Below are 14150 nucleotides of genomic sequence, written 5' to 3' on the forward strand. Positions count from 1 at the left end.
CTCTAACCACTAGGCTACCTGCTGGTTACTGGCCCAACGCTCTAACCACTAGGCTACCTGCTGGTTACTAGTCCAACGGTCTAACCACTAGGCTACCTGCTGGTTACTAGTCCAACGCTCCAACCACTAGGCTACCTGCTGGTTACTAGTCCAACGCTCTAACCACTAGGCTACCTGCTGGTTACTAGTCCGACACTCTAAACACTAGGCTACCCTGCCACCCCTATCCCCTATATAGTGCACTACTTTAGACCAGACCCCTATCCCCTATATAGTACAATACTTTAGACCAGAGCCCTATTCAGTACAATACTTTAGACCAGAGCCCTATTCCCTATATAGTGCACTACTATAGACCAGAGCCTTATTCCCTATATAGTGCACTACTTTAGACCAGAGCCCTATTCCCTATATAGTGCACTACTTTAGACCAGAGCCCTATTCCCTATAAAGTGCACTACTTTAGACCAGAGCCCTATTCCCTATATAGTGCACTACATGTGACCAGAGCCCTATTCCCTATATAGTGGTACTACTTTAGACCAGGGCCCTATTCCCTATATAGTGGTACTACTTTAGACCAGGGCCCTATTCCCTATATAGTGGTACTACTTTAGACCAGAGCCCTATTCCCTATATAGTGGTACTACTTTAGACCAGAGCCCTATTCCCTATATAGTGCACTACATGTGACCAGGGCCCAGGTTGAAAGTAGTGCACTGAATAGGAAAGACGGTACTATTTAGGACAACGCTCATGTTAACTGTGATCATACTGACCTATGTTCGTGCTGAATGAGCTAACATGAGGTCTAAGTGGGTAACCTGTACAGGTGTGAAATGGAAATGTGATTTTTGCATATCCCACTCCCCCTGAGACCCTCAGACAGTGGGATTACGGCCAGGGTCAGCAATTCTTGACAGCAACCGTGGAGCAATTAGGGTTAATTGCCTTGCTCAGGGGGAGAACGACTGATTTTTACCTTGTCAGCTCTGAGATTCGATCCAGCAACTTTGCGCTTACTGGCCCAATGCCCCTAACCACCAGTCCACCTACCTCCCCCTGCTTAATCTGTGTCCGGGAAACCAGCCCTAACTGGATAACATGGTTTAACATCCAGGCTGATTATTCTTTATTAGAGCTCCTAATTCCACAAATAATGAAAATCTTAATTTGTAACCAACTCTCTCCGTATTCCCAAAGGCCTCCTTTTCTATATTGTATGACTTGGCAGCGTCACCTCTGAATTTAAAGCCATGTCCTTCACTATTTTCCCCAGTAGAGTGCAGTAACCCCCAACACACACACACACACACACACACACACACACAAAAGATAAATACGTGAAACGTGTATTTCAACGTCATCAGGCAACATGTTTTCGCTCTTCCCATGAAAACTCTTGTGCGCAGAACATTGTACTGGTGCAGGAAGGTGTTTTGTGGCCAGCCAGCCAGCTAGCTAGTTACCATAACGAATAAACACAGGAGTATGCTGCCCATACAAACACTCAAGGTATTTCTAAATATCTGCCTGTTATGGTCATCATTTATGTGTGTGTATTAGTTAGCAGTGCACTCTAATAGACAGGTAACCTGAGTAACCAGATAGCTATCAGGCTAGTGTAGCTAGCTAGCTAGCAAACACAGTAGCTGGTGTTAGCGGTTTCATTCGACAACAGAAAGGTCAGATGGTGAAATCAGACCGGTAGTTAGAGGTTTTGTAGTCAAATTAGCCAGTTGTACAGAATAGGTCCAACACTTGACAGCACATTTAGAACCTTAGTTAAGCGACAAGCCAGTTGCAAGGTAGCTAAATGTCACGTCATGGTGGCTAGCATAGTTAGCCTATAACCTTGTGACAACATGCTAACAGCTAACGTTAGATAGCTAACACTCAGGAAGAAGACAAAAACCCACCTGCCAGTCAAGTTGTTTTAAAATGTAACACATGGCTTAGTTAATATGTGATCAGTAACATAAAATAGTCAACCACACTTGCTGACAATTGTTACTAAACAGTTGGGCCTTGATAGCTAGCTAGCAGTTTGGCATGATAGCTAATTAACTCGAGTGTTATGTACCGGGACTACGTTTTTGGCCGTGTTCGAGTGGATCAAAACTGTAATGTTTCATGGGTAAAATTGTGACTGATCTATACATAATAATGACTAGTTATTTATGATGCCAGGTTGTTTGTAGATCAGTCAGGGTTTGGTAGACTATACTGCTAAATATCATTGGTATTGAAGTGGGTTGTTTACAGAGGACTTCCTGGAGAAATGGAAGACACACAACTTTTCAGTAAACCTCTCGTTGCATCTTAAAACTATTTATCCGTTCCCATTCCTGAGTGAGTCTTTCATAGCTACCTAGTTGACTAGCAGTTTGGCATGATAGCTAATTAACTCGCTTAGGTTTTGAGGAAGTAGCTAGTTAGCTAACAGATATAGAAGTAAGCCAAATTAATGAACTGTCCTTTACATGTGATGTATTTATGAGCTCTTAGCCATGTATGTCTTGTCCAGGGCTTCTTTAACACCCTGGGACAGAGCTAGTGGCCACTACATTCCCCAGGGCTAGTAATGGATGACATCTCTCTCTCGTTGTCACATCACAGGCCTAGTAGAAACACCATGGAAGAGTCAGGAGGCAGGCCACGCTACCCCAAGCAGGAAGGCCGGGAGAGGGGCCCGGTGGCAGACGAGGCTGAGACCTGGAGGAACCAAGATGCAGCGAGAGGATACAGCCCCAAGTCGGAGAGGCGTGGCCAGGGGAAGAGGGGAGGGCTTCACCACGCCAGCTCCAAGAAGGGAGCGATGGAGCCTCTGAGCAGCTACCCTGCAGGGGGATTCAAGGAGGGCCACAGCCCCTCACAGAGGGAGGACTTTCAGAGAGCTAGGTACCAACGCTAAGATCGAATAGTTATCATTTCTCATAGGAAAACATGTCACGCTAAGTTGCCATGCTAACACTATTTGCAGGTACCCAGAGAACCAGCAGGCCGAGGGCCGGGAGGAGAACTGGAGAGAGCGCCCTTCACAACGCTTTAGGAGAACTTCTCAGGGAGAGGACAGGGAGCAGAGGAGAGACAACGTTGACAACACACTTCACTCAGGTAAACCAACACCTCCTGGCAGGTAGGGGTGTCGACGAATCTGGATAATGTAGTCAGGAAGATAATGTAGTCAGGAAGATAGGACAGGGAGCATTATGGCAGGAGAGACCGCAGACAACACACCTCACAGCTCAGCCAACCAACACCCAAACAAAGTCCTCCTGTCTTATCTTCAGTAGCCATGGGGCGCATTCCACTTCAAAGGTGAGTTGAGACGCGTCACCTTGCATCATAATTAACTACTCAATATTATTTATAGATCAGTCAGTCACAATTTACCCATGATACATCACAGATGTAATGGTCTCGAACACAGCGGGGGAGTCAGGAAAGTGTGTGAAGGACTCTAGGTAACGTAGTTTTTGTCTCCACGTGGAAAGAGGACTATGGGTAACATAGTTTTTGTCTCCACGGGGAAAGAGGACTATGGGTAACAGTTTTTGTCTCCACGGGGAAAGAGGACTATGGGTAACGTAGTTTTTGTCTCCACGGGGAAAGAGGACTATGGGTAACGTAGTTTTTGTCTCCACGGGGAAAGAGGACTATGGGTAACGTAGTTTTTGTCTCCACGGGGAAAGAGGACTATGGGTAACGTAGTTTTTGTCTCCACGGGGAAAGAGGACTATGGGTAACGTAGTTTTTGTCTCCACGGGGAAAGAGGACTATGGGTAACGTAGTTTTTGTCTCCACGGGGAAAGAGGACTATGGGTAACGTAGTTTTTGTCTCCACGGGGAAAGAGGACTATGGGTAACGTAGTTTTTGTCTCCACTGGGAAAGAGGACTATGGGTAACGTAGTTTTTGTCTCCACGGGGAAAGAGGACTATGGGTAACGTAGTTTTTGTCTCCACGGGGAAAGAGGACTATGGGTAACGTAGTTTTTGTCTCCACGGGGAAAGAGGACTATGGGTAACGTAGTTTTTGTCTCCACGGGGAAAGAGGATTATGGGTAACGTAGTTTTTGTCTCCACGGGGAAAGAGGACTATGGGTAACGTAGTTTTTGTCTCCACGGGGAAAGAGGACTATGGGTAACGTAGTTTGTGTCTCCACGGGGAAAGAGGACTATGGGTAACGTAGTTTGTGTGTCTCCACGGGGAAAGAGGACTATGGGTAACGTAGTTTGTGTGTCTCCAGGGGGCAGGAATCGTAGGAACCATAACTGGAGGCGGGGTCTAGGTGAGGAGGACCATGGGCCGGTTGTGGATGAGTCAGCTCTGTCAGCCAAAGAGCTGCTGGGACTGAAACAGGCGGAGGACAAGATTGGCAGAGAGAAGATCTTCCGTCTGAAGAAGGTGAGCCATTCATCCAGAGAGGAGGAGCGTTACTCAACTCCTATCTTTCAGCAGTGTTTTCCCTAAACGTCTGCTGTAACATTAACAGGCTTCTTTTCGGCAGCTACTTTTTCCACTTCTCCTTTTAATTCGCTACACAGAAAAGTCTGTATAGCCTTTCTCCCGCTAGGTTGTTTTTTCAACGCTTGGTTGTTGGTCCATGTTAGTTTGTTTTTGCTTCAACAGACAACCACACCCTGTTACCACACTAACCACACGCCCTTAAAAGGGCAGCTGAAAATTTGTCTCGCCTAAGTGATTCATATTTAAGTGTATTAGGGCTGTCCCCGACAAAACTTTTTTTTATCTGGTTGACCGAGTGTCGATTTGTCAATGTTTAAACTTATTTTCCCCATAGACGCACCCCATGTGTTTGAATCAAATCAACTACATATGCACTGAGCTTGTCTGATGCTTTAAGCACACAGTTTAATTAAATAATTAAGACACAAAAATGACTCAACAAAGAGCCTGATGAAATAGGCACCACAGCACAGCGAGTGTTTTATTGAGCTGTCTGTGCTAAAGCTGCAACGTCATTTCAGCCATTTAGTTTCTTGTTTGACTGAAAAGTTCTGTTACTGAAATCCCTAATTTGTTTAGGAAAAACATTCCCTATTCCCTCAAACCCATGCTCTCTTTACGTGAAACATGTTAGCATCCGAGCTAACAAGGTAAAAATATCTGTCGTTCTGCCCCTGAGCAAGGCAGTTAACCCACTGTTCCTCGGGCGCCGAAGACGTGGATGTCGATTATGGCAGCCCCCCACACCTCTCTGATTCAGAGGGTTAGGGTTACAATATATTTTTTTCTGACCATTTTGGAATAGTGTAAACAACACTAAAGTGCACCGGAGAGTCGGTTCAGATGGAGAGAAAAAAATTATATATATGCCTTTATTACAGCAGACTAAAAACAGTTGCATGATTTTGTGAATTGCAGTTTCTTCATTGTTTAGGCTAATTATTCAAAGCTCCCTTTATGTAATTTCTAAACTAAAATGCTTGATTGCATTTCAGAGTGCGATAGTCTCGTGTGATGGGATGAATGAATGAATGATTGATTGATTGATACAGTAGCCTATATATTGAATATAGTTCTAAGTGAGTTACAGTATTAATGACTAAACAGGATGTGCTCTGAGGCCTACAGCTCGACGGTGGTTATACAAGACTGCTATACTAAGACCACTAATGATAACGACATCACTTATTATGATGATGATAATTATTATTATTATTGTAAAAAGTAACAGTAAAGAGATCAAGATAAATGAGGGTATAGGAGTGAGAGCTGTGTGCATTATGTGTGACCAACAGGTGCAGTTCGATTTACAATATGATTTTACTTCCTGTTTGGAACAGTGTAAACAAAACGAAATAAATTATAAGTAAATACCAGTCTGTTCTAACAGGGGAAAAAAGGATAAAGTCTTTATTACGGCATAGTAAAGATTAAAAAACAACCGAATCTGGGAAATGGTTTTATCTGACATTTTGCTGTTGCATAAGGCTTAGAGCTCATGGAATCAGTAGGTTATTAAACACTCAAACAGGAAACAGCTTCTGCTTCTGTTTCCTGTTTGAGTGTTTAATAACCTACTGGTTCCATGAGCTCTAAGCCTTATGCAACAGCAAAATGTCAGATAAAGCCTAACTATATATGTATATATGTATGTATGTATGTATATATGTATATATGTATATATGTGTGCAATAACAACTGGAGTTTCAAGCTTGATTTCGGCGCTCTTAAAGGGGCAGTGACATACTTTGTAATAGAAACAACCCGACACGTTTTATTTATTTATTATTGAATAATACTTACAAGCAGGATGTTGGGTCCAATGGGGTAGCCTTCCCTAAAACGTGAAGCCTGGGGAAGTTCCATGGAGAAATCGGATAAAGAAATGGGTCAGAACCTGGTATAAATCCGTAATGCAACCTAACGTTTGCAGTCACTGTATATAGACTTATTGTTTTATTTTGTTCTACTGTATTTTTGACTGTTTTGTGTATGTGTATGTTTAACTCTGTTGTTGTATGTGTCGAATTGCTTTGCTTTTTCTTGGCCAGGTCACAGTTGCAAATGAGAACTTGTTCTCAACTAGCCTACCTGGTTAAATAAAGGTTAAATAAATAAATAAACACGTCAAACCAATCAAATTCCTTACTTGGGAGGAGCGCCAGAGGCAGATTAAGAGGTTAGTGGCGTAGGGGCGACAGTGGTTTATAGGACTAAACATGCCAACAAAAACAACCACTGGTGAATTTTAAACGTTTGCTGATTTTCACATCATCTCTGTTATTTAGAGATGAGCTAAAGCTGCAGAAAGGGGGAAATGGTCTGTGATGGTCTATGCTGCCCATATCAATATCTTTACCTTTCTGAAGTGATATTTGGCTGTGTAGGCTAGCATGAGAGACATGAAGTGGCTCCCAACAATGAGGTTTGTTTTGACCTTTTGCTAAACTTTTTTGCTAACCTTTTTAAGCTACCTAGGTATAATTTAGCTAGCTGCTATTCAGTTCAATTTCTGTCACGATTTATAAAAGCCAACAAAATGTGAACGCAAACGGCATAATATTTAGCTAACGAGTTAGCTGTGATAGCACAGTCGCTAGCATATCCAGGGTAAGTGATGGCGTATTCACACCTCTTGAATTGTTCCTCATTTTGTTTTTACAGCCTGAATTTTAAATTTGATGAAATTGAGTTTTGTCACTGGCCTACACACAATACCCCATAATGTCAAAGTGGAATTCTGTTTTTAGAAATTGCTCCCTGCTAGACAGCCCGGAAACACTGGCTGGCTACTCTATGTACTTAGAGAGAACAGTGCTTCACTGTCCCCCAACATTGTACATTTTTCTTCTGGCTTCACACTCACACAACTGATTTCAACTAATCAGGGGATTGACTTACCGTGTACTCTATGGCCACTCTGCCACTGACTGTTCTCTCTCTGAGGTCCCACTGTAACCCCAGTGCTGTTCTCTCTCTCTCTCTCTCTCGCTCTCGCTCTCTCTCAGGTCCCACAGTAACCCCAGTGCTGTTCTCTCTCTCTCTCTCTCTCTCCTCTCTCTCTCTCTCTCTCTCACTGAGGTCCCACAGTAACCCCAGTGCTGTTGTCTCTCTCTCTCTCACTGAGGTCCCACAGTAACCCCAGTGCTGTTGTCTCTCTCTCTCTCACTGAGGTCCCACAGTAACCCCAGTGCTGTTGTCTCTCTCTCTCTCTCTCACTGAGGTCCCACAGTAACCCCAGTGCTGTTGTCTCTCTCTCTCTCTCTCACTGAGGTCCCACAGTAACCCCAGTGCTGTTGTCTCTCTCTCTCTCTCTCTCACTGAGGTCCCACAGTAACCCCAGTGCTGTTGTCTCTCTCTCTCTCTCTCACTGAGGTCCCACAGTAACCCCAGTGCTGTTGTCTCTCTCTCTCTCTCTCACTGAGGTCCCACAGTAACCCCAGTGCTGTTGTCTCTCTCTCTCTCTCTCTCACTGAGGTCCCACAGTAACCCCAGTGCTGTTGTCTCTCTCTCTCTCTCACTGAGGTCCCACAGTAACCCCAGTGCTGTTGTCTCTCTCTCTCACTGAGGTCCCACAGTAACCCCAGTGCTGTTGTCTCTCTCTCTCTCTCTCTCTCTTTCTCTCTCACTGAGGTCCCACAGTAACCCCAGTGCTGTTGTCTCTCTCTCTCTCTCTCTCACTGAGGTCCCACAGTAACCCCAGTGCTGTTGTCTCTCGCTCTCTCACACAGAGGTCCCACAGTAACCCCAGTGCTGTTGTCTCTCGCTCTCTCACACAGCGGTCCCACAGTAACCCCAGTGCTGTTGTCTCTCTCTCTCTCTCTCTCTCTCTCACACAGAGGTCTCACAGTAACCCCAGTGCTGTCTACACCTGCTCTCTGTGTGAGGTTTTGCTGGACTCGGTCTCTGACGCTCACAGACACATCAAAGACAAGTGGCACAAGAGGAGAGCCAAGGTTGAGAACACCTCCATCATTCAAAGCCATAAGATACAGTACATGTTTTATGATGACCTGTGTGAGTAACGTGTCTCTGTACTGTGTGTGTGTGTGCTCTGTGACTGCTCCTCTGTAGGAGCGTTGCGAGGAGGAGATGCTGACAGAGATTGTGCCCCCCAGGGCAGAGCAGGTGGCGGCGGTGGGCGTGGCCCTGGAGGGCGTGGTCAGAGAGAGAGGGATGAGTGACCAGGATGTAGAGAACAGACAACAGATCGTCTCCAACATGCAGGAAGTCCTAACAGCCGTCCTGCCTGGTGAGAGAATGGGCTGTAGACTAGACCAGTGGTTCCTGCCTGGTGAGAGAATGGACGGTAGACTAGACCAGTGTTTCCTGCCTGGTGAGAGAATGGACGGTAGACTAGACCAGTGTTTCCTGCCTGGTGAGAGAATGGACGGTAGACTAGACCAGTGTTTCCTGCCTGGTGAGAGAATGGACGGTAGACTAGACCAGTGTTTCCTGCCTGGTGAGAGAATGGACGGTAGACTAGACCAGTGTTTCCTGCCTGGTGAGAGAATGGACGGTAGACTAGACCAGTGGTTCCTGCCCTGGTGAGAGAATGGACGGTAGACTAGACTTCCCTGCTAATGGTACCTCTAAGCCTAGTCACCATTAGGGTTCCTGGACAGAGAAGAGCTTGAGCTAGGCTGAGCGGGAGCTGCCCTCCTTAACGGGTGAGAGGGCCGAGAGACAGAATGGAGTGCTTGGGTTGGGGTGTAGGGTTTGAAGGTAGGCGACGGGACAGTTCCTCTTGCTGTTCTATAGGTAAGCACCTTTTAACCAATCTCTTAGCTTTCCTCAAACACAGAATGTTGTGTTATTTGGATTTATGGTTCAAAACACGTTTTTCTAGGGTTTTCCAAAATATCCAAGATGGAGGAAAATATATCCTGACGGACCTTATGGGTCCTTGAGACAAATTTGTTAAGCATGAGGAATGACGCCTACATACACTGAGTGTACAAAACATTAGGAACACCTTCATAATATTGAGTTGCCACCCTGTTTTGCCCTCAGAACAGCCTGAATTTGTCGGGTCATGGACTTTACAAGGTGTTGAAAGCGTTCCACAGGGATGCTGGCCCATGTTGACTCCAATGCTTCCCACAGTTGTATCAAGTTGTCTGGATGTCCTTTGGGTGGTGGACCAGTCTTGATACACACAGGAAACTGTTGAGTGTGAAAAAACTCATTTTCTTCCCTTCACCTACACTGATTGAAGTGGATTTAACAAGTGACATCAATAAGGGATCATATCTTTCACCTGGATTCACCTGGTCAGTCTATGTCATGGAAAGAGCAGGTGTTCCTAATGTTTTGTACACACGGTGTACAAAGTTTAACTCTGTCAAACATGGTGTCCAAAATAAAGGTTTATGTGATACTGCTTAAAACAGCACCCTCTATAGGCCAACCCGTGCCATTCAATAACTTACTCATAGCCTCTAGTTTAAAAATTAGAATAATCATTTGGTGGGTGATTTTTATATTTGTCCTATTTAACACATGTACAAGTGTGTTTTAATACGCATGTGTGAATTGGAGAATTGTTTTTTTGTGGGGGAAAACTAGACAAAGCATGCTGGGTGGGAATGATGGGAACATGGGGAGTCCTGTAGTAACTCTACCTCAGCCAGGGAGTACGTTTCCTGGGTGGGAATGATGGGAACATGGGGAGTCCTGTAGTAACTCCACCTCAGCCAGGGAGTACGTTTCCTGGCTGGGAATGATGGGAACATGGGGAGTCCTGTAGTAACTCCACCTCAGCCAGGGAGTACGTTTCCTGGCTGGGAATGATGGGAACATGGGGAGTCCTGTAGTAACTCCACCTCAGCCAGGGAGTACGTTTCCTGGCTGGGAATGATGGGAACATGGGGAGTCCTGTAGAAACTCCACCTCAGCCAGGGAGTACGTTTCCTGGCTGGGAATGATGGGAACATGGGGAGTCCTGTAGAAACTCTACCTCAGCCAGGGAGTACGTTTCCTGGGTGGGAATGATGGGAATATCGGGAGTCCTGTAGTAACTCCACCTCAGCCAGGGAGTAAGTTTCCTGGGTGGGAATGATGGGAACATGGGGAGTCCTGTAGTAACTCTACCTCAACCAGGGAGTACGTTTCCTGGGTGGGAATGATGGGAACATGGGGAGTCCTGTAGTAACTCCACCTCAGCCAGGGAGTACGTTTCCTGGCTGGGAATGATGGGAACATGGGGAGTCCTGTAGTAACTCCACCTCAGCCAGGGAGTAAGTTTCCAGAACATGTAGTTTAGATGTTTCTTTCCAGGAAGGGCTAGGCATGTTTTACAGTTGAAAGATGAGAATATCATTAAGGATAAAGTTTGTTTAGTTTGTTTGTGTTCTCTATTTGGCCATCCCCCCCCCCCCCCCAGAGGTGAAACTCAGGCTCTATGGGTCTTCCTGCACCAAGTTCGGTTTCAAGGATTCCGACGTCAACATTGACATTCAATTTCCCCCTCATGTGAGTAGCCCTGCTTGCTGATGACGTGTGTGTGTGTTCCTCTTCCTAGACTAATAGTGAATGTTTAGTTATATTTTCAGTTTTTTTGCTGTGACGGTCATGTTTTTTTTCTTCCTGAAGCTCTGTAATATTGTAATCTATGATTTTTTTTATCAGGGTTTTGAAATGGGCCTGTGTTCACAGATATTCATTTTTGTGTTATATATATATATTACGTTTTTTATTGTATTTTAAATGTTCACAGATGCATCAGCCAGACGTTCTGTTGCTGGTACAGAAGAGTCTGTCAGTCAGCCGTGAGTATGAAGGACTTTTTCCCCCTCAAGACATGCTACTGTAGAAACCAACATAATAACCAATGATACTGTTAGCATCGTCGTTTAGTGGAGTGATTCTCCCTCCTCTGAAATAATGTTGATGATAGAGTTGGTGGTGGTTGTTTCCAGTTCTCTACGGTAACCTGGAGGCAGACTTTCATGCCAGGGTACCGGTGGTCATCTGTAAAGACAAGAACAGGTCAGTCCTTCGTTAATCACATCCATTGTTCCAGTTCTGGATCATCATGTTCTTTCATATGTGCTACTATCTGACAGTTGTATTGTTTTTTTTAGCACTAATCTTCCTGAATATAACCACATCTCACTTTGATTGATGTGAAAGTGTGGCTGATGGGAACTGTAGTTTATCAGGAAGAACCTTGTTGTTGTTGTTGTTGTCGTCTCCCAAGTGGTCTGGTGTGTAAGGTGAGCGCAGGAAATGACAACGCCTGCCTGACCACCTCCTTCCTGTTTGAGCTGTCCAATCGGGAGCCTCTCCTGCTGCCACTGGTCCTGGGCTTCAGACACTGGGCCCGCGTGAGTTTATTCATTGGCCCTCACACCTGGTTACTACCAGCTCACCAGTTAGCCTAGCAGTGTTTCCTCTAGATCATGGGGAACTTTGATGTGGGTGGGGGCCACGAAGAATCTTAACTTATCATGAAGGTCCGCAGTGGCTCGTGGGTCTGCGATTCCCCACACATGCAGTCGAAGCCGGCCCTGAGTTTGTTTGGCCCTAAGTCTTGTTTTCTCGGCTCTTGACAGCGGAGAGAAAAATGTGAAGTTTTTTTTTGAATTAATTTTCCCTGCAATTCTACACATTTTGCTATGGGGCGTAGAGAAGACTTTGAGTTGATCCGCGGGCCTACAAAAAAAGGGGGTTCTTGCCACCAGTTGCCCATCCCTCGCTGTTTCTCTAGGTGAGCCGCTGAGGTTCCTCAGACATATTGGCCTGTAAACACCTCATCACTGAGTGGTGAATTAAGTCAAATTTTTTCACAAAATCTACCATTGATATCAATGGTACACTAACTTCACATTGGATTTGCGGCAGTTAGAATTGACCCCATATATAGAATTGTCCTTTGTTTCCCCAAGGTCCACTTTTCAGTGTTTTGACATTGTGTGCTCCCGTATGTCTGTTAGATCTGTCACGTGGACCGAGCGGAGGAGGGAGGTCTGCCGTCGTACGTCCTGGCTCTCATGGTCGTCTACTTCCTCCAGCAGAGGAAACGGCCCGTCCTGCCTGCCTACCTGGGACACGAGGTACACACACACACACACACACACACACACACACACACAGTCTTGTTTTAACCTTTTCACACATACCAACACACAGGTGTGATCGTTCTACGGTGGTCCCTGTAGCGTACGATCGTTCTACAGTGGTCCCTGTAGGGTATGATCGTTCTACGGTGGTCCCTGTAGGGTACGATCGTTCTACGGTGGTCCCTGTAGGGTACGATCGTTCTACGGTGGTCCCTGTAGGGTACGATCGTTCTACGGTGGTCCCTGTAGGGTACGATCGTTCTACGGTGGTCCCTGTAGGGTACGATCGTTCTACGGTGGGTTTTCCAGTCGTATCTGGTGAATTCCCACTTGGTTGCGAACGCACCATGACACTGCCCTCCTACGCTCTCCTCCATTTTTTATTTAACCTTAAATTAACTAGGCAAGTCGGTTAAGAACAAATTCTTATTTACAATGACGGCCTACCAAAAGACCTCATCACAACAAGAGAGACAACACTACATAAAGAGACCAAAGAAAACAACATAGCATGGCAGCAACATATGGCAACACAACATAACAACCTGGTAGCAACACAACCTGGTAGCAACACAACCTGGTAGCAACACAACATGGTAGCAACACAACATGGTAGCAACACAACATGGTACAAACATTATTGGGCACTGACAACAGCACAAAGGGCAAGAAGGTAGAGACAACAATACATCACACAAAGCAGCCACGACTGTCAGTAAGAGAGTCCATGATTGAGTCTCTGAATGAAGAGATTGAGATAAAACTGTCCAGTTTGAGTGTTTGTTGCAGCTCGTTCCAGTCGCTAGCTGCAGCGAACTGAAAAGAGGAGCGACCCAGGGATGTGTGTGCTTTGGGGACCTTTAACAGAATGTGACTGGCAGACAACGGGTGTTGTATGTGGAGGATGAGGGCTGCAGTATATATCTCAGATAGGTGGGAGAGAGGTTTAAAAGGGTTTTGTAAATAATAGCTGTGGGACGGTACATCTCCCACTCCGGGGTAATGTGATGGGCGGTCATTGTTAAGTAAGCGCTAACATGGTGGATTGGCCAATTCGTTGAAAATTGTGGCTTTGGTTTGCTTATGTCGAGTGGGTACTACCTGTTTGCTTATGTCGAGTGGGTACTACCTGTTTGCTTATGTCGAGTGGGTACTACCTGTTTGCTGAAATGGGTGTAAGAGGGAAGTTTTAACGTGGTTTGAGGACTTTGACGAGTTGCTGAAACCACATGCTATTCTCAACCAGTGGGAATGAGCGCATATCCGCCGCTATAAACCAAGACAAAACATTTTAAACATCCTACCTATCGCTGTTTATAATTTCTTTGGCCTGGTCAGAATCCGCTGCTTGAATGCAGAGGGGAGACTGTTTATTTTTGCTTCTGTCTTGCCCCGGTATACGGGGGGGTAATGTCGTCTTGCCCCGGTATACGGGGGGCTAATGTCGTCTTGCCCCGGTATACGGGGGGGCTAATGTCGTCTTGCCCCGGTATACGGGGGGGGTAATGTCGTCTTGCCCCGGTATACGGGGGGGGTAATGTCGTCTTGCCCCGGTATACCGGGAGAGTGATGTCGTCTTGCCCCGGTATACCGGGGGGGTAATGTCGTCTTGCCC

The 14150-nt window shown here is 45.7% G+C and overlaps 1 protein-coding gene across 3 annotated transcripts in view; it reads left to right on the forward strand.

Annotated features, from left to right (window-relative positions):
- Positions 1-1333: 1333 nt before the first annotated feature.
- The window catches only part of tut7 (terminal uridylyl transferase 7), a 47941-nt gene continuing 35124 nt past the window's right edge, over positions 1334-14150 (forward strand). For all 3 annotated transcript variants that reach the window (XM_082961583.1, XM_082961582.1, XM_082961581.1), the window contains exons 1-11: positions 1334-1515; positions 2620-2901; positions 2984-3117; positions 4252-4409; positions 8312-8428; positions 8547-8724; positions 10858-10946; positions 11191-11242; positions 11393-11462; positions 11674-11800; positions 12410-12529. In XM_082961583.1, coding sequence (XP_082817709.1) covers positions 2636-2901; positions 2984-3117; positions 4252-4409; positions 8312-8428; positions 8547-8724; positions 10858-10946; positions 11191-11242; positions 11393-11462; positions 11674-11800; positions 12410-12529 — 1311 coding nt within the window. In that variant the 5' untranslated portion in view covers positions 1334-1515; positions 2620-2635. The remainder of the gene's footprint in view (positions 1516-2619; positions 2902-2983; positions 3118-4251; positions 4410-8311; positions 8429-8546; positions 8725-10857; positions 10947-11190; positions 11243-11392; positions 11463-11673; positions 11801-12409; positions 12530-14150) is intronic.

The sequence above is a fragment of the Salmo salar genome, chromosome 15, assembly GCF_965601325.2.
Source record: "Salmo salar chromosome 15, fSalSal1, whole genome shotgun sequence".
In the NCBI taxonomy this organism is placed as follows: Eukaryota; Metazoa; Chordata; class Actinopteri; order Salmoniformes; family Salmonidae; genus Salmo; species Salmo salar.